The sequence below is a fragment of the Neophocaena asiaeorientalis genome, unplaced genomic scaffold (assembly GCF_003031525.2).
Source record: "Neophocaena asiaeorientalis asiaeorientalis breed wild unplaced genomic scaffold, Neophocaena_asiaeorientalis_V1.1 scaffold293, whole genome shotgun sequence".
NCBI lineage: Eukaryota > Metazoa > Chordata > Mammalia > Artiodactyla > Phocoenidae > Neophocaena > Neophocaena asiaeorientalis.
In genome coordinates this window covers 3,761,670-3,789,653 of record NW_020173920.1, presented here as the reverse complement: position 1 = coordinate 3,789,653, position 27,984 = coordinate 3,761,670, and the positions used below count along the sequence as shown (strand labels likewise).

At 33.7% G+C, this 27,984-nt stretch overlaps 1 protein-coding gene across 5 annotated transcripts in view; it reads right to left on the bottom strand.

Annotated features, from left to right (window-relative positions):
• The window catches only part of DLG1 (discs large MAGUK scaffold protein 1), a 280,091-nt gene that overhangs the window by 132,723 nt on the left and 119,384 nt on the right, over positions 1-27,984 (bottom strand). For 3 of the 5 annotated variants that reach the window (XM_024752078.1, XM_024752079.1, XM_024752080.1), the window contains exons 6-7: positions 15,449-15,547; positions 1,044-1,097 (exon numbers count right to left, since the gene is read on the bottom strand). In XM_024752078.1, coding sequence (XP_024607846.1) covers positions 1,044-1,097; positions 15,449-15,547 — 153 coding nt within the window. The remainder of the gene's footprint in view (positions 1-1,043; positions 1,098-15,448; positions 15,548-27,984) is intronic. The other 2 variants (XM_024752081.1, XM_024752082.1) reach the window with 1 other exon arrangement.

The following is a 27,984-nucleotide window of genomic DNA, read 5'->3' as shown; positions in this document are numbered from 1 at the left end:
CTTTTACTCTAAGTTTGCTGCTTGTATGCTAATCCTGCTTTTAATTTGTTGACATTTCCCCTAAAATGCATGTGTATTTATTCTCTTTGTTGATATCATTTTCTCTGTTAGTTCTTACATATTAACCTTTCAGTTGAAAGGGTTTTAAAATAAAAATAATTAGTCACTGATTCTGTCCTTAAGCAAAACATAAGTCAACACAAAGAACAAGTGAGGGAGAAAGAAATGTGAAGAAAATATTGACAAAAGTACAAACAAAATTCTCCTTAAGTATTCTTTATCCATGTGAAAGGTGACATTGACTGAAAAGAGTATTTTTGGTTTGTATTAAGTATTATTATTTGAAGTTTTCAAAAATTCCCCCAAATCTGATATACCCATATAAATATAAACAGAAGATAAAGCCAAATATAATGTTTTAAAGTATAGACTGAAATCAACTATAGTTAAAAAATGAGAGAAAAAGATTTTTACAATCTATTAAATTATGCACCATTTGCTGTTTTTAAAATGTGCGAGCACAACTTCTACTTAAACATCTCTGAAGATATTTTAGCTGGGGTGAAAAATGTTAGATTCTGCTGTTCTGGCTATTTATCTTTAGGAGAAAGAAAGCTTTTTAACCAAAGAAGTTTATAGAGAAGCACTAATCAATTTAAAGTTATAAAGTTATAACTAATTATTTTAATATGTGAACACCTATAAACCTGGTCACTAAAAATCTAGTCACTCAATTAGACTTCAAAAATGACTCTTTGAATATATGGCATTGTGTAAATGACCACTGGTCAGATAGCGAAAGTTATTCATTTTAATTTAAAAATAAAATTTCTTATTTCAACATTTCTGCTTTGCAAGAGTATAGAAAAAGAACAACCAAAAAAGGATGGTACTGCTTCATTTACTTTAACAATTACAGCTTAGTAACAGAACACTGTAAGTACAATGTATTAGAGAAAATAATGCTGTGAGTTTTGTATCTATATCAAAACCTATAAAAGGGAAAACAGAATTATTTAAATATGGCAATGAATGGAACTTACATAAGTTGATGTTTCCAAGCTATCTGTGTTGACCAGTACTGGAGGAGGATTTGCCTTAGAGAAAGAATTGTAAATGTATTAGGCTTAACAGGAAAATTGACACATTACATAATAATGTTCACAAATGTTAGAAGCATATAAAAGATTTGCTATTTCTTTAAGTATAATTTTGTATGAACTTTTCATATGTTAAACTATGTATCCAGTTTCTAGCACCAATGGAAAGACTTAGGTATAGGCAGTTGTTATATTTGCTTTTGAGAAATAAGTTCTTATTTCTGCTAAAACAGACACAATTTTCTTAAGATTTGCAAAGAAGTTCACCAGCCTTCTCAAAAAATCCACAAATATTCTCTAGCGTAACAAACAACTCTTCCCAAATTGGTTAGAAATCATTTGCTTTTCTAGTCTCAAGGATCCCATGAAGATTCCCATCATTTTATCACCTAGAAAAAAAATTCTGTCCCACACTGAACTGTGTTTAAATACTGGATTAAAATAAAAAGCCATACAAAGAAATCAATCGCAAACTTTTAGAATACTGGAAACACACTCAACGTAAAAGCCCTCAATTGTTATCAACTGCAATTACTGCTTTCCATGTGTTATTCTAGACCACTCACAGAATAACTAGTGGTCAAAAAACCCACAAAAAAACAAAAACAAAAAAGCCAAGTAGAATAATAACATAGGTCTAATTAAGTTTGGAATGAAAAAAGCTTGGCTTTCTGCTTAAGTTGAGAAGTGTTTATTATGTAGGTGCAATAAAATTTAAAGAATAAAATGCAATTAATACAAAATGAAAAACAGACCAGAATATACTAGAAAACTGATGTGATTCCTCTTAAAATTATCTTTCTTCTGCATATTTAAGAGTATAAAATTACCAAGTCAAATGACATCTTCAGAGAATCAAAAAGATGACTATCCTTTAAATAAATTTTAAGAGATGTGTTTAAATATTAACAGTTCTTCTACTCTAATTAAAGAATTACACAAAAAGGTTGTATGAAAGAAACATAATACACAAAATAACCGTTTTCTTCCAAGTGTATGGGCTTTTCTAAAAGGTGAATGAATATTCAGAGTTCAAATGTTTTACATTATTTTCAGCAAAGTACTAGATCTGGATGATCATACGATAAAATGCTTAAAGACAACACCACTGCATGCTTAAACAATTGTCCAGTATGCGTCTCAGCTACATAAAGCAGCAAGTTAAAAATAAGTAGGGACAAGGATTTACTGTACAGCACAGGGAACTATATTCAATATCTTGTAATAACCTATAATGGAAAATAATCTGAAAAAATGTATATAACTGAATCACTTTGCTGTACACCTGAAACAATAAAAAGTACCCTGAAAAAAACAAACAAACAAAATGAGTAGGGAATACTTTATTAAATATAAACATGATACTAACTACTTTATGTGTAGTCCTACCTTTGACTATAATAGTCTGTTTTCGAATGATTCAGTGAAAAGCAAACCTAATAGGTAAAAATACTATTTGTGAGAATGATATTTAAGCAAAGCAAGTCAGTTAACAGACATTTGAGATTTTATGAACATTTGAAAGTATTCATTTCCCAATGACTACTGAGACTTCTCAAATTGATATTTTAATTCATTAAAAAATTAATGGTACTTCACCTTTTTTTGCTGTTTAAAGTTATAAAAGAAGTTACATTCTTCAAAAATTATGGCAAGAAAACCATTTGGTTCTCTCTGCTCATTACCAAAAATATAGTTGAAAAAGTTGTTTATTACCAAAATCTAACTTATACAAAAATTATCACAACACTAGCTGTTCATGATCACCAACTCATCATCACTGTAGATAATTTATCTTCTGATTCTAGTCATATAAAAAGTCTAACTGATATTGAAATACATACAAACCAAACTATATAAAGGGTTAAATTTACTTCAAAATAAAATAATGACAATGAGAGATCAGGAGAAGGAGGGGCTATGGATCATATAAGAGTACACGAACTGAGGACTGTTGTAGTTGGGTGATGAGTATACATGGGAGTTCACTGTACTACTCCCTTTATGTCTGAGCATTTTTGAAGTTTTTCATAATATACAGCAAAACAATTATATTGAGTCAAGTACTCAGTTTGTAAGAGGTTAATAACTAATACAGTTGTGAAATATTATAGGTTAGAGTTGCTATTAAGATATTAGCATTCCCATCATAAAATTAATTTCAATTTTAAAGTTCAGTTCTGAATAAAGAATAATACAGACTAGTAAAAATAATTTGTAATTCTGACTTAATGAATATGATTAGATAATTAATATATGTATAATAAGTTTATTTGTAGATGAATCTTAGAATTAATATGAGTGAATGATCACACCTGAAGGGAAAGTGTGGGAATAAAGGACTTGAAACTGAACAAAAACTGGGAATGTTCACAATGAGGATTAAGCAAGAATTTCATTCAAAACTAATGTCAAGATAAGACAACCTAGCAATTTGAAAAAGACATACCACAAAATGTAGTCTAAAATAAGAGTCTACGTAAATGACGCTCAAGAGGCATGATTTGACAGCCTCAAGTTTTAGCCGCCTAAAATAATGATAAAAATATTTAAGACTGTGTTAGCAGGTAGAGAATTAAAACATTACCTTAAAATTTACCCTTACTAACTTGAGATTTTCTAAATTCTTATATTACAGAATACAGAAATGGTATCTGACAAAGTAGTACTCCATTCCTCTCAAATTTGGAAGTGGTGGGAATGAGGTAGCACAATGGGCTTGGAGGGTATGATATACAACTCAGAAAGACATAATAACCTAGCTACAAAGCCAGAACAGGTACTTCTGAAGCAAGAGATAGAGAAAAATTTGGCCATGGAATTTGCTACTTTCAGATAGCTAAAGTAGAGAGCACTAAAATAAAAAACAGTAGCAAATCTGGATAGTTTAAGACCTCAGGATCTGTATCTAGGACAGGGGATAGCAGAATAGGTAACAGGGAATTATCAGCTTTGCTTAGGGAGGAAATCAAACAACAGCATAATCTATGTGAAAGTTATCGATTATTCAAATAATCTATGTGAAAGTTATTTCAAATGAAGAAAAAAAAACCCTTCCCTGCACCTCACCTTTAAGTGACACTTATCAAAAGATATGGTTCTAGATCTCTCTCTGCCCTCACTCTACCATTCAATGACTTTGAATATACAGATAAATCACAAGTATTATTGAAACTTATTTTTTTACATCTGTAAAGAGATATATACCTTTACCCAAGAGGACTGTGTGAGGACCTAGTGAAGTAATATTAAAAAAACTGTGTTGTAAACCACAGAAACCTATTGCTAATCCATTATTATTTACTAGTAATATATACCATTGTGTATGTTTCAACTTAGACAATAATGAAGTCCTATAATTCACTTAGAAATGGGGGGTGATTAGTAAGGGGGCAGGGATATACCAGAAAGAGAAACTTAACAAACGCCTAAAGAATATGACCCATGAATTAATAACAAGACTTAAGAAACATAATTTTGCTCATCCAACTTTTACTATTTTATTTCATTAATAAAGGGCCTCATAGGGTCTACTGCTGTTAACACATTGCAGCATCCTTACACGATTTCAGAGCACAATATTAAATCTTAAAAATTTTGTGTTAAAATAATTCTAAGATCCAGTTATTTAAAAACAGGCCAAAATTAGAAGTTTAGAAAATGCTTTTATGCTGTATACTATATTTCTCCTTCTTAGCATGTATCAAAGTTTCATTGTATTATTGGCTTAGTGTCTCTTTCTCCCCTACTAAATTATAAACAAATGTTTTTCAAACACAGAACTCCCAAACCCCAGAGAATACATCTTGGATTCTAATTTGAGACACACTGCATTACAAGTTAAGTGCTGTCACTTCAGTGATCACTGTAAGTTAAAGTGATTGTAAAAACAAATAGGGTGAATTCTGGGAAGATGGCAACACAAGAAGTCCCACAATTTTGTCTCTCCACCTAGATAACAACTGCACTGGCAAAAACCAACTGCCAGTGTGATGTAACTATTTTGGAGTTCCAGTCTATTGAAGGCTTACAACTCCCAGGGGAAGTATTAGATGGCAAACTGTGGTTAATCCAGTAAATTTCAGTTCTTAGCACAGTAGCAGCTACCCAACTCCCACCCCTCTTAAGTGTTCCTAGAGCAGCTGGCACAAACCGGGGTGGAGTAGGGATGGGGGTGGGCAGCAGAAAACACCCTGTTCTCCAAATATAGGGAATCTGTGCTCTTACTGCTGCTTCTGATCATGACGGTGCAAAGAGGCAGTGGCCATTGTTGCTGAACCTCTTCCAATTGATATAAATCTCTCCCTCTCTGACTGAAGTGACTCCCAGGAGATTTAAAGGGCAAGTGTCTCCTCCCACAATTTCATTTTCCTCTTTTTCCCCTTTAGAAAAGGGGAAAAGCCAGACATTGAAGATTAGAATATTCAAAAGCAACCACATATATGAGGGAAACTAGAAAATCACTGCGTATGCCTGGGGAAGGTACAGGCATAGAAAAAATCTGCGAAGATCTTACAGTTATACCATAGGCTGATTTTTAGCACAGAGATAGCCTACAGCAATCAAAAAAACAAAACACCCAGCAAACCCTAGGAAAGGGGAGAATCAGGTTTCCAGAGAAATCATAAGATTCAAACGTCCAATTTTCAACAACAAAAAAATCACAAGGCATGCAAAGAAACAGGAACATATGGTCCATTCAAAGGAGAGAGAGAGAAGAAAAAAGAAACTGTCTCTGAAAAAGAGCTGGCGGCATACCTATTAGACAAAGGATTTAAAAGAACCACCTTAAAGATATCCAAAGAACTAAAAGACAAGGTGGACAAAGTCAAGAAAATGATGTATGAACAAAATGGAGATAAGAGATAGAAAACCTAAAGAGAAACCAAAAGGAAATTCTGAAGCTGAAAAGTACAATAACTGAAATGAAAAATTCACTAGAGCAGACTGGAACACGCAGAAGAATCAGAAAACTTGAAGATAGGACAACGTAAATTATTAAGTCTGAAAACAGAAAGACTGAAGAAAAGTGACCAGAGTCTAAGAGACTTGTGGGCCATCATTAAGTGGACCAACACACACATTGTGGGAGTCCAAGAAAAAGAAGAGAGAGATCAAGAGGCAGAGAAAATATCTGAAGAAATAATGGCTAAAATATTCCCAAATTTGATGAAAGACACGAATATAAACATCCAAGAAGCTCAACAAACTCAAGGTAGGATTAACTCAAAGAGATTCACACTCAGACACATTATAATCAAACTCCTGAAAAGACAATGACAGGGAGAATTTTGAAAGCAGCGTAAAAAAGTGACTCAATATACAAGGGATCCTCAATAATATTAATAGATTTTTCATCAGAATTCTGGAGGTCAGGAAGCAGTGGGTTGGTATATTCAAAGTGCTAACAGAAAAACACTGCCAACCAAGAACCTTGTATCTGGCAAAACTATCCTTCAAATATGAGGGAGAAATTAAGACATTCTCAGATAAACAAAAGCTGAAGGAGATCATTACCAATAGACTGGCCCTGAAAGAAATGCTAAAGGGAATCCTGCAGGTTGAAATGAAAGGACACAGGACAGCAACTTGAGGTGTTTGGAGAAATAAAGACCTTGGTAAGGATAAATACAAAAAAACTCTTATTATTTTAATAGCGTTTTGTAACATCACTTTTTGTTACCTACGTGATTTAAGAGACTAATATTTTTTAAATTATATTTAAAAAATTAGTCTAAAAGCTACTTATTAGTACAGAAGTGAAGTCAACATTAGTAAATAACTAAAATCAATTACTAGTCCAGAAGCTAGTATCATAGTAACTTTGCTTTGTAATTCCACATTTGTTTTCTACATGTAACATCACTTTTTGTTACCTACGTGATTTAAGAGACTAATATTTTTTAAATTATATTTAAAAAATTAGTCTAAAAGCTACTTATTAGTACAGAAGTGAAGTCAACATTAGTAAATAACTAAAATCAATTACTAGTCCAGAAGCTAGTATCATAGTAACTTTGCTTTGTAATTCCACATTTGTTTTCTACATAATTTAAAAGATGAATGCATTTAAAAATTGTTGTTTTTGTACATACAATGTATAAAGTTGTAATTCTGTGATATCAACAACTGAAACAGGTGAGGATGGAACTGTTAAAAGGAGCAGCGTTTTTGTATATTATTGAAGTTAAGCTGGTTTAAATTCAAATTAGAGTGTTATAACTTTGGGATGTTAAATGTAATCCCCATGGTAACCACAAAGGAAATAGCTAAAGAATACACACAAAAGGAAATGGGAAAGGAATTTAAACATTTCACTACCAAAAAAATCAACCAAACAAAAAATAAGACACTAATGCAGGAAATAAGGTACAAAAAACCTATAATGAATACAGAAAACAAATAGCAAAATGACAGAAGTCTCTCCTTATCAGTAATTACTTTAAATGTAAATTGATTAAACTCTCCAATTAACAAAAAAACCCAAAAACAGCAGAATGGATAAAAACACATCACCCAACTCTATGTTGTCTACAAGAAACTCCATTGAGATCCAAAGACACAAACAGATTGATAGTGAAAAGGTGGAAAAAGATATTCCATGCAAATAGTAACCAAAAGATAGTAGGAGTGACTATACTAACATTAGACAAAATAGAATTTAAATTTTAAAAAGTTACAAGAGACAAAGGACATTATATATTAATAAAAGGTTCAAAACAGCAAGAAGATGTAACAATTACTAACATTTATGTACCTAATGACAGATCATCAGAATCTATGAAACAAAAAAATGACAGAATTAAAGAGAGTAGACAGTTCTACAATAATAGTTGGAGATTTCAATGCCCACTCAAAATAATGTGTAAAATAACCAGACAAAAGTATGGAAAAAGATGACTTAAACAACACAATAAAGCATCCTGACCTAACAGACATATTTAGAACATTCTGTCCAACAACAGGATACATTCTTCTCAAGTGCACTTGGGTCATTTTCCAGAATATACCATATATTAGGCCACAAATTAAGTCTCAGTAGATTTAGAAAGTCATCATACAAAGTATCTTTTATGGCCAAAATGGATGAAGATAGTAAGCAATAATAGAAGCAAACTAGAAGATCCACCAAGCTGTGGAAATTAAACAACATACTCTTAACCACTGAATCAAAGAAGTAGAAAAGGAAACTGGAAAACACTTAAAGAGATGAATGAAAATGCAAATACAACATACCAAAACACGTTTACCTTAAAAAACAAGAAAGACCTCAAGTCAACAAGCCGAACTTTACAAACCAAGGAACTAGAAAAAGAACAAACTAAACCCAAAGTTAGTACAAGGAAGGAAATAATAAAAATTAGAGCAGAGATAAGTAAAATAGAGAACAGAAAAATAATAGAGAAAAAAGACCAACAGTTGTTTTTTTGAAAAGATCAACAAACTGACAAACTTTTAGTTAGATGGACTAAGGAAAAAAGAGAGAAGACTAAATTACTAAAATCAGAAATGAGGGCTTCCCTGGTGGCGCAGTGGTTGAGAGTCCGCCTGCCGATGCGGGGGACGCAGGTTCGTGCCCCAGTCTGGGAGGATCCCACATGCCGTGGAGCGGCTGGGCCCGTGAGCCATGGCCGCTGAGCCTGCGCATCCGGAGCCTGTGCTCCGCAACGGGAGAGGCCGCAACAGTGAGAGGCCCGCGTACCGCAAAACAAAATTAAAAAAAAAAAAAAAAAAAAAAAAAAAAATCAGAAATGAAAGTGGGAACATTATTACTAATTCTACAGAAATAAAAAGGACTATAAGAGTATTTTGAGCAAATGTAAGCCAACAAATTGGACAACCTACACAAAATGGACAAACTCCTACCAAGGCTGAATCATGAAGCGAAAATTTAAATAGACTTTATAATTAATAAGAAGATTGAATCAGTAATCAAAAATCTCCTGACAAATAAAAGCCCTTGAAATCTGATTGCTTTCCTGGTGAATTCTATCAAACATCTGAAGAACTAACATCAATTTTTCTCAAACTGTGCCCAAAAATTGAAGAGGAAGGTACATTCCCTAACTCATCCTATGAGCCAGCATTACCCTGATACTAAGGTCAAAGGCAAGGACACTATAAGAAAACTGCAGACAAATATCCCTTATGAATATTGATCCAAAATTCTCAACAAAAACTGAATTCAGCATCATATTAAGAAGATTATATACCATGACCAAGTGGGATTTATTCCTGGAATGCAAGGATGATTCAACATATGAAAACTGATCAATGTAATACACCACATCAACAGAATGAAGGAAAAAAACAACATGATCATCTCAATCAATGCAGGAAGTATCTGACAGTATTCAACATTCTTTCATGATAAAAACGTTTAACAAACTAAGAATATAAGGAAACCACCGCAGCATAATAAAGGTCGTATATGAAAAACCTACAGCAAACATCATACTTTCATGGTGAAAGACTGAAAGCTTTCCCTCTAAGATCAGGAACAAGTCAAACTGGCCCACTTTCACCACTTCTATCCAACACAGTATTAAAAATCAGTCAATTAGACAAATAAGAAAAATAAATGACATTCAAATGAGAAAGAAGGAAAATTATGTGTCTTCAGATAATATGATCATACATGTAGAAAACCCTAAAGAAACCACACAAAAACCTGTTCGAACTAATAAACTTAGCAAAGTAGCGGGATATGGTCTACACACAAAAATCAGTTGCATTCCTATACACAATCTGGAAAGAAAATTACAAAAACAATTCCATTTATAACAGCATCAAAAAGAATAAAATAATTTGGAATGAACTTAGCCAACGAGGTGAAAGATTTGTGCATTGAAAACTATAACGTTGCTGAAAGAAATTAAAGACAACAGAAATAAATGGAAACATATTCCCTGTTCATGACATCTTAATACTGTTAAGATGTCAATACTACCCAAAGCAATTTACAGATTTCATCCAATCCCAATCAAAATTCCAATGTTTTCTGCAGAAATAGAAAAATCCAACCTAAAATTCATATGGAGTCTCAAGGGATCTGAATAGACAAAATAATTCTGAAAAGGACAAAGCTGGAGGACTCATACTTTCTCATTTCAAAACTTACTACAAAGCTACAGTACTCAAAAGTTTGGTACTGGCATAAAGACAGACATATACCGATAGAATTGAATAGACTGCAGAAATAAACCCTCACATATATAGTCAAATTGTTTTCATCAAGGGTGCTAAGACCATTCAATGGGAACAAGATAGTCTTTTTAACAAATGGTGCTGGGAAAACTGGATACCCAAATGCAAAAGACTGAATTTGGACCCTTACCTAACATCATATACAAAAATTAATTTAAAATGGACCCATGACCTAAATCAAAGACCTAAAAAACTATAAAACTATAAGAAGAAAACACAGGGTAAAAGCTTCAGGACACTGCATTTGGTAGTGATTCAATGGATATAACACCAAATGCACAGGCAACAGAAGAAAATGTAGACAATTTGGACTTCCTAAAAATTAAAAGTTCTTTGCATTAAATGACACCATCCACAAATTAAAAAGGAAATCCACAGAATGGGAGAAAATATTTGCAAATCATATATCTGAAAAGGAACTAATATCCAGAATATATAAAGAACTCCTAAAACTCAATTAAAAAAACTGCAATGCAATTCAAAAACCTTATTGAAGTAAAGGACTTCAATAGACATTTCTCCATAGAAGATATGCAAATGGTCAATAAACACATGAAAAGATGTTCAACATCACTAATCATTTGGGAGCTGCAAATCAAAACTACAATGAGATACCACCTCATACCCATCAGGCTGGCTACTATCATGAAAAGAGAATATAAGGAGTGTTGGTGAGGATGTGGAGAAATTGGAACCATTGTGTTCCACTGGTGGGAATATACAATGATACAACACTGTGGAAAATAGTATGATGGTTCCCCTAAAAATTAAAAATTAAGTTACAAAGTGATCTAGTTATTCCACTTTCAGGTATACACTCAAAAGAATTGAAAGCAGGGTCTTGAAGAGAGGTGTCTGTACACCTATGTTCACAGCAGCATTATTCACAAGAGCTAAAATGTAGAAGCAACTCAAGTTGTTCATTGACAGATAAATGGATAAGCAAGGTCTCATATATACATAAAATGGGATATTATTTAGCTTTCAAAAGAAGGGAAATTCTGATGCTACATATGCAACACAGGTTAACCTTAAGGACATTATACTAAGTGAAATCAGCTAACCACAAAAAGACAAATACTGTTATGATTTCACTTCCATGAGGTACTTGAGTCAAAACCATAGACACAGAAAGTAGAATGGTAGTTGCCAGGGCCTGGAGGGAGGGAGGAATGGGGAATTAAGTGTTTAATGGGTATAGTGTTTCAGTTTTACAAGATGAAACAAGTTCTGCAGATGGATGATGGTGATGTTTGCACAACAATATGAATGTACTTAATACCACTGAACTGTAAACTTAAAAAGTTAAGGTGGTAAATTTTACATTATGTGTATTTGATCACAATAAAAAAAATGGAAAACAAATATATGACCTCAATCTAATTATTAAAATGCATCAAACACGAATTGTGGGATATTCCACAAAACGACTAGACTGTTCCCTTGTAAAAGGTCACACACATGAAAGACAGATTGTGTAGCTACTTCAGATTAAAGGAGACTCATGAAAACTAACTGTGGTCTTGGATGGGCCAAAGTACCTTTTTGTTTTTCATATAAAAAACATTATTAGGGCAACTGGCAAAACAGAATTACAGTGGGTAGTATTATATTAATGTTAATTTTCTGGTTTAGCTCACTGCACTACGGTAATATTTTTGTTCTTTGGAAAAATATTTAGTATTGTAAAGTATTAATATTTAGCGGTAAGAGGGGCATGAATAAAACTTCCTTTTAACTGGTTTACAAAAAATAATATTATACTCAATTACAGAAGAACAGAAATGATAAAGCAGATGTGGCAGGTAAAAATATTAACAATTGGGAGATGTGAGTCAAAGTATATGGAATTTCTTTGCACAATTCTTGCAACTTTCTGTAAGTCTGAAATGATTTGAAAATAATATAAAAACAAACAAACCAACATAAAACCAACAAAAAACCCCAAAACACAAATAGAACAGTGGCACTGCAGTCAGATATTAGTGTGTGGCTTAAAAAGGCTCATCAAGGCAATCCAAGTATACTATTCTATTTAAGATTACTAGTAAAATGAAAATGTATCAAACCATGCTTTAGATTATACTAATGATCAAATCATTTAAGAGTCAACATTCAGATGTTCTGTGGAACCTGAATTACCCAGAAGCAACAGGATGTTCTATACTGGTTATACCTCTAACGTTAACTACTCTCATGTCATGTGGGAGTTATTTGTTAAGTTATGATTTGCATAAACAGAGAGTAGGCTCCTAGAGGACAAGAACAATGTTACATTCATCTTAGTATCTACATGATTGGAACAATAACAAATAATTGAACAAAAACCAATCCCTCCAAAGCACCTGTTTGCGTGTGAACAGAGACTTTCATACAAACACACAAAATGAGCTATAAAGCATTTTCAACAATACTTTAATTACCCGATAGCTCCTCACAACTGGTAAGAAAGGAGGTCTAAAGAATCTGGTTTTAAAGCAGAGTATTTATTCTGGGTGTATATTTAATACGCCAGTATCATAGAGATTATATGATTTTATCTCCAGCAGGAAGAGCTAGCAACTATTATACATTATTCTATGTGGAGAAACTGAGGCTATGAGAAACTGAGTAATGTCCCCACCATCACACAACCAGGCAAGGGTGAGGCCAGGAAGTGGTAGGGTCAGGTGTCACCATAAAGTCCAGGTTCTCTCTGCAACTTCAAAAAGTCATTCAATGTATCCTTTTCTGTACCACTCTGAGTAATAAGCATGATAATTCCTACTGCAGAGGGTTTTCATAAAATTTAAATGACATGATCAATATAAAAGTACTGTGAAAGTTTAAAGTTCTACAAATAATCAAAGACATATTAAAAAAAATTATCATCTACCTAGCTATCTGTCCTCAAACTCATTTTGAAGTAGTCAGGGAGGCGTCAGCCACCCTTTTTAATAGATGATGGGAGTAGAAACTCAGAGAGGTTAAGTAACTTGTTTGAGTCACAAAGTAGGACTAGAATCTAAATCTTGTATCTTCTGTTTCTATTTCTATTACATCCTGATGCATCTAAAATATAAAGTAGATCTTTAGAAGAAAAATATCTATTTAAAATGTTAAAATCAGGTTATGTATTAGGTGTGGATTTCAAACTTCAATTGGGGACAAATATTTTAATCACTTTTATTAATTTTATAATGCACGTTATTCTCAATTACTCAGGCACACACTTACTTATTCTGGAAAATGAGGCACGCCCACAGCCTTCTCACATAAACAGCATCAATGGTTAAACTACTCTACTTTTGGACTTTTGTAAGTATATTTAAAACCTAAAATGAAGCTAGGTAGTATAAATAAGCCTCTTCTGTTCATTTGTTTTTTTAACTTGTTCCTTGGTTTACTGTCTCAAGGAAATATGAAACAACACTAATAACACAAATAGCCAAGATCATGTGCCAACTGCACACACACACTCTTATTCTTTCAATCACTGTAAAACATTTCAAGTAAGTACTATCATCTTCAGTGTTACAGATGAGTAAAGAGAAGATCAGTGTTAAGTAAACTGCTCAGTTACACAGCCAGTTAAGTGGTAGGACTGGAATTCTAAACCAGATCAATCTGACTCTAAGTCCTTTATTTATAACTACATGGCTATGCCATGTCTCAACAATTTCCAAGTGTAGTGTGATGCTAAGTTAGGGACACTGGAGTAAATAAGTCAAAGAACTCTGAACTGGAAGGACTGGTTCCCTATTGAATATAAGAACATAAACTACTACAAAATTTCAAAGGATTCTAGAAAACTATTTTAACATCAAAAGACAAATTGAGGTGACAAAGAGTAAAATAAACTTTCAAATGTCCTACTTCAAAAAATATTGTACTACTAAATCCTAGTTACTTGGAAAGGTGTTACATTATTACAATAACGCTTTGGCTGCTTATGTAGAATTATATTTATAAATTCAATTTCTTCTCTGCAATACAGAGGACATATCCATCTGGACTTATCCAATTCTTGGTAGTTTTACAATGACTTGACTTTTAATGATTTTCATAAAGGGTCAGAGATTATACAGAAGCAGTAACATAATAACATGGACTGAAGTTTTAGTGTAATACCTATAATTTCCCCTAGAATCCTATTTTGTATAATGTTCTTACTGATTTTCATTTTTAGGAGAGGGGAAGGGCACTGAGATGTGAACAATCACAGCTGATAACCCATTTTTTCCTACAATAGGACTTACTTTGACACTGTGTTTTCACAGCAAAAACACCATTTTTACTAGATTTTATGCTATAGATCAATAATAATAAAAATACCTAAAGATGCATTTATTTACACTTTAAATGAGGTTGAGATCTTTCACACCAAAGATCACTATTATTATACGTAATAATACTACCATTATTTTAACTTTGGATGACTCTGTTGGTTGGGTAGTTAATGTCTTAATAAACCATCCCTTGGAACTATTAAGTAAAGCTCTGAAAGCTAAAAACGTTCAGATTCTCTGACATTTGGCTATTGTTTCATTTTATTTTTTGACTGTTATACATTAACTTTTAAAAAAATGAACTTATGATTTTAGAATAGTTTTAGATTTACAGAAAAGTTGCAAAGATACCACGAAGAGTTCCCCATATACTTTATATACATTAGCTATTGTTTTTAAATAATAAATGTGAAGTATGTTATCCTACCAAGTGACAGAAAGATGAGTATTTCCAAAGATAAATATATACTAGAAAACAAAATGCTATATATAAAATGACACATCCAGTACAAGATCAGGAGGACAATTATTTTTATTATCTTTAGAAAATAAACAAAATTTCCCAAAGCAAATAAATTAAAAAACTGTTTCGAACAGATTTACAAATATAAAAGGCGTGATAACAAATCTAAGGCAGTTCAATATAATGAAGTTTAGAATGTATCTTATTTCACAGATAACCTAATAAAATGGCAAATATTAACCCATTTTATATTAAATCCCAGATATTTAACTCCCTAAAAATACCGTTTGAAGCCCAACATGAATTACCAAATCTAACAAAGAAATAGTTAAAATGATTTGAAAAGAACACAAATGAAACATTAAAAACAAACAAAATTTTTATAAAGAAAAAAGAAAACTAATAAAAACCTGTGGTATGGTGGGTAGGATGACAGTATTCTCAGCAGGGACTGGCAGGACAGGGATCACAGGGACAGTGGGAGAAGAGGGAGGTACAGCTTCTGTTGGCTAAAAATCATCAACGACAAAAAATCAGGAAAAATATCAAATAAAAAGGAAACATAATAGAAAGTTTTGTCATAAAGATAAATTATAGTTTTCAGAAATAACTGAAATAGGTAAAATAATATATTACTTCAACTTAAATGAAAAAACACTCAATTATACCACCAATAATAATTTTAATGACTGTAGTTAAAACGAGTGACTACTCTTTAGATGTTTAAATGAAAATAATAAAAGATAATGATTTAACAATACTCCTCCACTGGGAGGCAAGACACTCACTTCACAGACAGACTACAAAATATTTTTGTAGCATTCAGTATATATTTGACTACTTTCCTCCTTGCATTCAAAGAATCAAAAGTAATTTCATTAGCCCATGAGGTAGGCAATTGGGGCCTATAAATCCACAAACAGAAGATTCAAAGGACTTAAAAACTGAATTTATATCATTTTAAGGAATCTGTGCTGTTAACCTCTACTATCAAGAACTGTAATAACCTGTCTTAAACTTGCCTGTAAAGTCATTAAGTGGGAACTCTAGTGACATAATTTAAACTAAGAAGTTTTGATATTTATACTCAATCAGGCTTAATTACTATTTTAAAAAAAGGTGTAACTGGAACACAAAAAAGGTGTCTTGTAACAAGTCCCAATCTCTATAAACTGGATTAATTTATAAATATTTGCTATACCAATGACATATACTACATATATAAGAAAAACATTAAAATCAAATCTATAAGAAAACAATGTACATTAGAAGACACTTAAAACAGGAAGAACCAATTGCCAAACTTGAAACTATGCTTTTCCTCATTGATAAAGAAATACAAAATAAAATTATAATGTTGACCTTTTGTTGTCAATCAAATCAATCAAGATTTATCAAAAATGTATGGCATCTCTTCAATAATGGTGCTGGGACAACCAGATAGCAACATGCAAAAGAATAAAGTTAAACCACTACCTCACATCCTATATAAAAACTAACTGGAAATTAATCAATGACCTAAATATAAGCATTAAAACCATAAAACTTTTAGAAGAAAACATAGGGATAAATCTTCATGACCTTGGATTTGACAATGGATTCTTAAATATGATATCAAAAGCATAAGTAAAAAAAAAAAATCAACTAGACTTTATCAGAATTAAAACCTTTTGTGCACCAAATGGCATTATCAAGAAAGGGGAAAGATGACACATGGAATGGGAGAAAATCTTGTAAATCATACATCTGATGATAGTTTAACATGAAGAATATATAAAGAACTCCTACAACTCACCACAGAAAGACAATTAAAAATTAGGCAAAGGACTTGAACAGACATTTCTCCAAAGAATATACACAAATGACCAATAAGCACATGAAAGTATACTCAGCATCATCATTCATTAGGGAAATGTAAATCAAAGTTACAACGATGCATCACTTCATACCTACTAGGATGCTGTAATAAAAAAGTGAAAACAAAAACAGAAAGTAACAAGTGTTGGCAAGGATGTGCAGAAACCTGAATCCTCAAAAACTGCTGGTGGGAATGCAAAATGGTGCAGTCACTGTGGAAAACAGTTTGGTTTGACAGTTCTTCAAAAAACTAACCCTAGGATTACCATATGACCCAGCAATTCTACTCCTAGGTAAATACTCAAAAGAACTAAAAAGAGGGACTTGAATACTTTACCCCAGTGTTCAATGATGCATTATTCACAACAGCCAAAAGGTAAAAACAATCCAAGTGTCCATCAACAGATAAATAGCTACAAGATGTGGTATATTTATACAATGGATATTAATTCAGACATAAAAATGGATGAAATTCTGATACATGCTACACATGGATAAATCTTGAAAACATTATACTAAGTGAAATTAACCAGACACAAAAGGTCAATATTGTGTGATTCCACTTATATGAAATATTTAGAATAGGTAAATTCATAAAAATACACTAGAAGTTACCAGGAGCCAGGGAGAGAGGAGCATAAGGAGTTTACTGCTTAAGGGTTACAAAGTAAGTTTGAGATAATGAAAAGGTTTTGGAAATAGTAGATAGTGGTGATGGTTGGGCAACATTGGGAATGTAATTAATGCCACAGAATTGTGCAGTTAAAACTGGTTAAAATGGCGAATGTATTTTACCACCATTAAAAAAACTCAAAAAAATTTTAATGCATGGAAACAGGTCCTTTCACAGTGCTGCTGGATATATAACTTCATACAAACTTTACAAAAAGCAATCTAAGTATCTGTAGCTTTAAAAATGTTCCAACTCTTTGACTCAGTAATTGTGGAAATCTATCCTAAGGGAATAATTCAAAAAGCAAATGTCTTAACAGTCACTATATTCTTTGTTTTTTTCTTTCTTTTTTTTGCGGTATGTGGGCCTCTCACTGTTGTGGCCTCTCCCGTTGCGGAGCACAGGCTCCGGACACGCAGGCTCAGTGACCATGGCTCACAGGCCCAGCCGCTCTGCAGCATGTGGGATCCCCCCAGACCATGGCACGAACCTGTGCCCCCTGCATTGGCAGGTGGACTCTCAACCACTGCGCTACCAGGGAAGCCCCCTCACTATATTCTTTTGAGCATTGTTTATACTTGGGGAAATGTAGGATATCCTAAATATAAGGTGTTGGAAGGGCTGAGCAAATAATGATAATTTTATAAGATTAAACATTATGCATCGGTTAACAAGAATCTGTAAGAACAGCCTGTAAGTCATAAAGGATATTGCCTATGACATGACATTAAGTAAAAAGGGGAAGATAAAGCTTTTATTTAAAAAATGGAAAGAAATGTTTGAAAAGTAAACCTCTGAGGGCAGAATTATGAATGGTTTTTCTCCCCTGCCTCTTTATTTCAAATTCTACTTTTCCAGTTGTCAACAATGAATACACAGTGATGCTATAATGCTGGGTGAGGGATAGAAGATCTATTCATATTAAGAGAAAAACAATTATTATGATCTTTTACCATCTCATTCTCTAGAAAATAAACTGAAAATGCGTTTCCCATTAATTGTTCTAAAAGATGTTAACAAATTTCAATGATTTTACAAGACTATTAGAATTGAAGAAGCTAGGGATCAAGTTTAACCCTTCATTTTACAACTGAGCTAGGCTCACAAAAGGTAACCTGTGAGGAATTAGGAAAAGATTTCCTAGACTATTGTTACCTGGATTTCTTATATCCTGTAGAAAGAGATTTTAAGCCATTAGATTTTGTTTCTTTTTTTCTTTCTTTTTAATGTTCCCAGTCTAAACCAGTTCCCTGTTTGGGATGATGGAAAAAATAATGGAGATGGACAACAGTGATGGCTGCACAACACTGTGAATGTATTTAATGACACTGAATTAATTGTACACTTAAGAAAGGTTAAAATGGTAAAATTTTGTTATGTATATTTTACCACAATTTTTTAAAAAAAGGATATTAGGAATAAAGCCTCTGTGGGTATTACTTGGGACTCCAGTCACCAATTATACATTGCTCCTACAGAAAAAAAAAAAATTCAAATTCCATAGTATGAGCTTAAAACAAATAATTTAAATGCTAACTAATTTTCAATGGAATACTTACAATTTTTTAAAAATGTTTGAAAAACGCAGAGATTCTAACTCCTAATTTATGACAAAGAGAAAAAGATAGTTTTAAAAGAATTTATGTTAAGTGAAATAATTCAGAGAAAGATAAATACCACATGATCTCACTACAAAACAAAACAAACAAAACAAAATGAAAAGAGACTCATAGATACAGAGAACAAATGTGTGGTTGCCAAAAGGGAAGGAAGCAGTGGGGGCAGAGTGGACGAAAGAGGTGAAGGGAATTAAGAGGTATAAACCTCTAGTTATATAAGTCACAGGGATGTAATATACAGCACAAGAAATAAGGTCAATAATATTATAATAACTTTGTATGGGGAGAGATGGTTACTAGACTTACTGTGGTGATCATTTCACGATGTACATAAATATCAAATCATTTAGTACACCCAAAACTAACATAATACTGTACAACAACTATATTTCAATAATTTTAGAAAACTGCTGCTGAATCAACTGGATATACATATGGAAAATGAAATGAACCCTCTTTACTCCCTTACACCATACTTAAAATTAATTCCAGATGGCTTACTGACATAATTAAGAGATGTACAAAAATTAGGTTTCTAGAAGATAGTATTGATAGAATATCAGGATCTTGGTGTAGGCAAAGACTTCCTGAATAGGAAAGTACAGGTTGTTGAAGTCGAGCAGGGTGAGGAGAGCCTCTGCGCACAGGGAGTGGAAGGGTGGCAGCAGTCTAGAGCAGGGTGTTGCGGAGTCTGAGCAGGATGAGGAGGGTATCCCATGTGGGCAAGTAGTGGCAGCAGCCTGATGTGTTTTGCTGGATCCCAAATGTGATGGAGTATCTATGTGGCAGTAGTAGTAGTCTGGCAAGAAGTATAGGGACCCCAGTGGAACAAGGTGGGGATATCTCTTGGATCTTGAGCTGGGTGGGAAGGATGTCTACCTAGAGCATCGACAGTGACAGGAGATTGCTTACATACAGGGGATTTTTGATCCAAGGATAAAGGAAGCAAGGTTCCTCACGTCAGAGAACGGAGTCACAAATATGGAAAGGGAGAAAATTAGCCTGAAATCTATGGTTTTAGACTAGATTTGGAGGCACCTGTATGACTGCATGGTTTTCAATATATATAAATACAGAAATAAATGCATGTGTTTATATGTACATATATACCCCAGCTCTGTCTACAGAGAAGACCTGGGAGCAGTAACACCTCAAGAGCATGAAAATACTTGGCATTCAGATCCTGGTTTATAAATACCCATTCTTTGATTAAAAAAAAAACAACAACAAAAGAGGAATCTTTGGAGAAATGGCCGATTCCAGTGCTAGAGTCCAGCAAGTACAATATGAGCCTAGAATATTCTGCTGTTCCAGAAAATAAGGAGGTGCTCGAAGAATAACGAGGGCATGATGAAGGACACTGGCAGTCAGCTTGAAGGGCTCTTATCAGTCAGATTGGGAATAATTTGAGACTCAAATAACCATAATGATGGCATAAATCCCACTGAATTAAACAGGACTCCAAGAGTCTACGCTGATATAATTACATAAAAATTAAATGAATAGAGAAAAGAGAGAGCATTTCCTTACAGCAGAATGCCAATTAAGAAATGTAGAAGGAATGATGGAGTTACAAAATCATCATTTGGCAACCACCATAGTAATAATTCATTCAAGAAACATCAACAAATGTTAAAACTTCCATTGCTACTGAATGAACCCTCCATTTCATTCTAGTGGAAGGAAGTTTGAATGTGAGACACACACACACATACACACACATATCTCCCCTACAAAGATTTATTAATTACAGTGAAGAAATGTAGCAGACACTATCTTAAAGTTAACATCACTCACCAGGACAAATCAAAATCATATGCTACCTGATGGGATGTAATAAGAATACATCGCTTCTGTGACATTCTTATCAAAGATGCATAACTTGAACATTAAACATCAGACAAACCCAAATTGAGTGACAAACTACAAAATAACTGGCTGTAGTCATCCAAAGTATCAAAGACAAGAAAGTCTAAAGTTTATCATTTTTTAATTTATTTTTTTAAACAGCTTTGTTAAAGTATAACTGATATACAAAAACTGCACATATTTAATGTATACAGTTTGATGAGTTTGGACATATGCATACACCTGTGACACAATCACCACAGTCAAAGTAGGAGACGTATCTAACACCTATAAAAGTTTCTTTATGCCTCTTTAATAGGGTCAGCTATTAGCTAATTAATAATCCATTTTAACATAAAAATGACAAAGCTGTATGCTTATATCAAATTTCAAGGCCAAGCACAAAAATTTCCTCCATTAGGCAGTTGCTCTCCAAAACCCTTTATGATAAACTATAAATTCTTTAACATTACATTTAAACCTCACTGTAATACTGGCTCAGAGCCTATTCTAAATCTATTTCCTTTCGATACGATAATCTAGAGGATCTGAATACCATTTTTTTAAAATCCTAAAAAAATGTACACCATCCGAATCCACCCCACTCTCTACAGGGCACTGAGCAAGTACTTTGAAAAAGAACATATGCCCCTGCTTCTTCCTTAAGAAAGGCAAATACTGCTGAGAAAGTCTTCAAAACCAAATGGTACCAACACACAGAATTTCCTAGCCACAGCCAATAAACAGTTCAGGTAACACAGAATTACAGAACAAGAAGTCATTTAGTTCATATGAAACAAAAATACCATGCTAAACAAATAATATCTAATTCAATGAAGGCTGAGTGATGAGGAACAGCATAGATGTTAGATATGATAATACATATGAAGAGACAAGAGGCTATTTTCAGTGCAGGATTGAGAGCATGGTAAAATTCTGGGGAGTTGTATAACAAGATTCTAAATTGGAAAATGGCAAACTTAAGACTCTAAATAATGAGGCAGCAATATACAGTAACCATTATATGTGGGTTATTACAGAAAAGAAGGAATTCACCATAAGCATTTTAAACGTGAAAAATCTTACATACATATTTTATTAGACAATATGACTTTTATGCCATCATCCTTCTTCTGCTCCATTTGTATATATCACTCAATAAGATCAGCTCCAACGAGTTTTAGTTGTTTTTTTTTTTTTAATCTTGACCATGTGACTAACAACGGTCTCAGTTGTTTCTATCCATAGCAACACCATGGAATCATTAGCCTCGGAGGCTGCCTTCAGAGACTTGTTTCCATGACAACAGAGGCTATAATATTAACACTGTCTCAAAGAACACTGCAGAAAATTGTAAATTCCAGGAAAGTAACTGGATTGTACATATTTTTAAAGTATTTTTTTAATGCCAGTATCGAAATGACAGCTTTCTGAAAAAGGTTTTAACTAATTTTTAGAGATTCTTGTTATTTATTCACAGCTTTACATTTTAAATTTCATTTAAGATCTTAAAATTATGAAAGCAGCTTTTAAAAAAATTTTGATACAAAGTGGTCTGAAACTTCATTAGGTATAGCCACATGCTTAATGTGTACTGCACATCTACATTTATGACTATGTACCTCCCTCTTTCACTTCCATTAATTCAACAATAAATGAAAAACAATATATAAATTGAGCGCCCTTACCTTTAATAAATCACTATTTGCTTAAAATAGTTAAAGTGTTTTTTTTATATGTGCATATGACTCCTGACTGATACAGGAAGAGACAGAAGGAACAATCAGGATGCTGCTATAATAATCCAGCTGAGAGGTTATCAGTGGCTTTAACCAAATGATGGTGATGGTGAAAATGGACATGAGTAGTCAAAGATAGATTTTGAATGTAGAATTGGTATATCTAGTGACTGATGGGAAGTTGGGAGGAAGGACTATTAAGAATAACACCAACAATGTCCACTAAAAAGTATCTTTTACATCATAGTTAGACCCAACCACAATAGATTTACAAGGCTTTCTGAACATATTTTTAAACTCTTTCTCACTTATTTTCTTTTTAATTTTTGGCTGCACCCCATGGCATGTGGGACCTTAGTTTCCCGACCAGGGATCAAACCCGCACCCCCTACATTGGAAGGCGGAGCCTTAACCACTGGACCGCTGGAGAAGTCCCTCTCACTTATTTTCTTGCTTATTAAAATGGTCATCATAGCATAAGATCAAACTCTGAAGAAAGATAACTAATACCATACTACCAGGTAATTAATAATTGTTTACACCTTACATTAACATGTCACATGAATGGGGTAAACTGAGCTTAGAATACACACAAAGATTCATTAAGGTCAAAATAAATTTATACCACATTTATGGAAGATGAAATATATGAAATAGCAACTCTTTTGTTATCAATATCTTAGATAACAAGGAAAAAAATTACCCCTATGCTACTGTTGGTCAATAAGGATTTTATTTTGTTTTTGTATGGCACAGTTTAATATTCTTAATCCAAGTTCCTTTGCTTCAATATCTACTATGTGGTAATGAGACATGTTTCTCTGAATAAATGTCAAAGAAGCTATCTAAGAGGAAAAGAGAAACCAGGGGAAAAAACTTCAAGCCTTTTGTATGTTTATAGAAGGATAAAATACAGCACAGCAGATTTATCAAAACTGTTTGGGAATCACTGTACTTAACAGGGGTCCAGTATATTCAGAATAAAGGTGTTTTTCATTGCTTAGATCTGGTTCTTATTTGATTCAAATGCTCTTTTTGCCACAGTTACTCCAAATAAGTACCTTCAATATAAACTCCATGTTATTTGAACCAGCTGTATATGATACCTGTGTCATAATTATCTCAGAAACAAATAGCAAGAAAACCAGATACATTTTTAAACAAATACTAAGGGATTAAATATAAATTTTTGATTTTAAAATAACAAAGGGGGGTAGGGAAATAGACGTAGTGATTAACAATCCTAGTATAGAAGCATGGGTACAAATGTGTTAGTTCACACACACAGAACATCTATTTTACAGATCTATTTCTGCTTGCAAGATTCATGATAGTTAAGGTATGTCATCCCTTCATTATAAAAAGATGGTGTTCTATCAGCATTCAGCTGATCACTTTGCATTGGTAGAAGGATGAGCCAACAATCACTAAAAATTTCAAGTAGACAGAGATCCAAAACTTGGATTCAAAGATGTGGTTACATAATTAACAAATAGGTATGAAACTACCAACTGCAATATGCTGCCTGCTCCCCACCCCCCAATTTTATCAGACTATGGCTACAGAAACATACGCAACCGTGGACTCCGTAATGACTAACCTAAAACGGGCCCTTAAATCTTCCTAGTAATATTTACCCTAGTCTATTCATTCTTGTACAAGTCCCTAGTGATTCAGGCCACTGTTACCTTTCTGAAGTCATCTTCTACTATTCTCCTCCCACTCAGCGTCTCGGCCATATTGACCTCTCTGTTCTCCAAACACTCTAAACATGCCCTGGCCTCAGAGTTTTTATTCACTCTTCCTCTGCATAGAATGCTCTTGCCCCAGATATCCATATGGCTCAACTCCATAACTTCTCTTATGCCATTGCTCAAATATCGCCCTCCAGCTGAAGACACTCTTATTCTACTAACCCCACCCCACCCCCACCACGCACGCACAAACATACACATTTCCTGTTGCCTTCTCTTTTTACCTTTCCTTCAGCATACTACGTATTTTAATTACATTTGCCATCTGTCTTCCCCCCTTTAATATAAGCTCTAGAAGAGTGTGGATTCTTGTTTTATTTACTCTTATATGCCCAGTGCCTAGAATAGTATCTAGCACACAGTAAGTATTTAATACATATTTGTTGGACGAATGAAACCATGTGATTGCCAAAAGAGATTGAGTTCATCAGCACTCTAAAGTGATAAAGTGACTCAGAATGGATTGTGTACATCCTCCCTCCCCATGCTATACACATAGCAGATATTGCTAAAAGATTCTGTGTGGTTGGGCAGTCACTACCAATCAGAAAGTGTTCAAGATGTTCTACCATTTGATAACCTTAGAAGTTTCAAAATACAAAAATGCCAAAAAATTGCCAGTTTCATGTTGTTCTCTATCTAGCAACAGCTAATTGCCTAATAATATCCCAAATGAAAATAAACATGTCTTGGTGAAGAACACTTGCCCCAAAGATTTTTACCTCTTTCCTTTTTAAGCTGTATTAGAAAGTAAATATCACTGACAGCTCATATTTAAAACCTGTGGTGCCCTTCCTCCAAACTTCTGGGTTCTACTAACCTTAACTTGGTCCCTAGGTCCCTCCTCAGAGGTTAGCTGCTTCTCTGTTTACCTTGGTGTTCCATGTTTCCTCTTCAGTTTCCTTTTTAACACTGACACCCCCCCCCATATTACATTTTCCTTGTTAAAATAATTACTGTGGTTTCTCTTTTCCTGGCTGGACCCAGTCAAGGTTACCAATCCTCTTGTTAAAACATAATTCTTCATCATTCTGTAATGAGGTTGCTTCTCCGTATCTCCAGATTCCTCACTTAAAAGGCCAGAATATTCTGTGGGACCAATAATGATGGTGGTCGTGAAAGTGGTGATAAAGATGATGATGATGATGATAGGTACTTTACTGATGTCAGATATTATAATAAGGGCTTCGCATGTTTGTCCCATTAATTTTCACTAGATCTTAATCCCTGTTTTCTGCAGGTGGGAGAAGGAGACTCAGAATTTAGGTTATTTGTCCAAGGTGCTACAGCTAATAAATACAATAGAAATTTAACCCCAGGCCATCATCCTCTAAAGACAGCATTCTCAACTACTATACAACACTGTCTCTTCAAAATAGTTCAAAAAAAGAAAAAAGTCTGATTAGGTCATGAAGAGAACAGAATATAACTTCGAGACATCTACATTAGTTTTTACTAACTATAGTTGGTTTAATTCTCTTGTAGTGCTTAACCTATGATAATAAAAACAAGCAACTCCTCCCCCAAAAAAGGGAATGAGAGAATTAAAAAAACAATAAATAGATATGAAAATTTCAAGTTTCATCTAGAGTTCTTTAAAATATTTTTACAAAAAAGGCCTATATAGTAAAGCTGTGTTCTTATAACTGAAAGAATTTAGGATCTATACTGTATGTAGCCTTTCAGTTTGGAAAAAATGATTAGAATGATACGATTTTTGCTCTATTGCCCCTCTCCAAAATCCTGCTACGGTATTTAGTATAGCTGAAACAATTAATTCCTAAGGTTGGTATTCATCTTTTTCTTTTTCTTAAAATTAATTAATTAATTAATTTCTGGCTGCATTGGGTCTTCATTGCTGCACACGGGCTTTCTCTGGTTGCGGCGAGTGGGAGCTACTCTTCATTGCGGTGCGTGGGCTTCTCATTTTAGTGGCTTCTCTTGTTGCGAAGCACGGGCTCTAGGCACATGGGCTTCAGTAGTGTGGCTCACGGGCTCTAGAGTGCAGGCTCAGTAGTTGTGGCACACGGGCTTAGTTGCTCTGCGGCATGTGGGATCTTCCCGGACCAGGGCTCGAACCCGTGTCCCCTGCACCGGCAGGCGGATTCTTAACCACTGCACCACCAGGGAAATCCCATTCTTTATCTTTCAAAATACTTACAAACTGATTATTTTTCAAATTTATAACGCTTTGATATATTAGATGGTTCTACCAAGATTAGTCAGAGTTAAATACAGAAAAATTACGCTGGGATATGTTTTGATTCAAATTGCAGATTATAATCTCCAGTTATTTTCCTCAGGACCAACAAAAATTCTGTAAGGCAATCAGCTAGTCCCATTGTGTCATAATAATAATTTCTTCACACTCCACAGCTGGCTGAGTCAATAGTCACAGTTCAGATTTCAAAAATACTGAAAATACTGTTCAGAAACAGGACTAAATTGGGGTTTACTAATGGATAAAGAATGAATAGGCAGGGCTCCTGTTAAGAGGTGAGGGGGAAAACATCTTTTAAATAAATTTATCTAGGGGCAGAAGCTGTATTTAGGATTCTCCTAAAATTCCACTGCTTCCAGATGTGACACCAGTTGGTTTAAACTTGCACAAAATAGGTCCAGTCTTTGTTGATTGATTTGCATATGCTGTAAAATTGCCACATCAGTTAGTTTATTTAAAGTTTGTAAAATAAGGTGATAATTGTAGGCTAATGTTCTCCACATGGTCTGAACAACTATTTTTAGCTTTATCAAAATTCTAAATTTTGATATGAAAATGGAGGATTGAAAAAGTTATCTAAATAACAGTGCCAGTAAGTACAAAGAATAATGCAGGGAGAGCTCTTTAAAGAAAACGATACTAAGTCAAATTTTGACAATAAGAATTTAAGTTCTTCATATGTTAAGAAGATATATGCTTCAGTTTTTTCGGAGAGGGCTTTGAATTACTTTAGAAATATACATGATTTTATAAAATCCTGTAATGGAGACTTGCTAATTTTAAAGCCATAGTTCTATATAAAAATGGCTTGGGAAATTTACAGTGGCCAAACCATATTTAGAAGTTCCAAATTTCCCTGTAGCCATCATCAGATTAAATGAAAACAGACACATATATTAACATTTGTTTATTCATTCAACAAACAGTCAACACGTACATTCACTATGCTAGGCTCTGGGAATATAAGAGAAGAAAACATACATCTGTACTACCAGCTCTTGTGAAGCTTATGGTTTAGCAGCTGATATTAAACAAATCATTACCCAACTGATTACTGAAATGTAGCTGTGATAAGAGGTATGGAGTACAATTCTCAGGAAAACAAACACTGCTTGAAATAAGCAAAGGGCAAAAATGTTGTGCAGGCTGAATATCCTATTCTGACCTCAAAGCATATGGGCCAGTCATTCTTCAACAATGTTATTAACACATTATTTTAAAAGTTAACTCTAAAA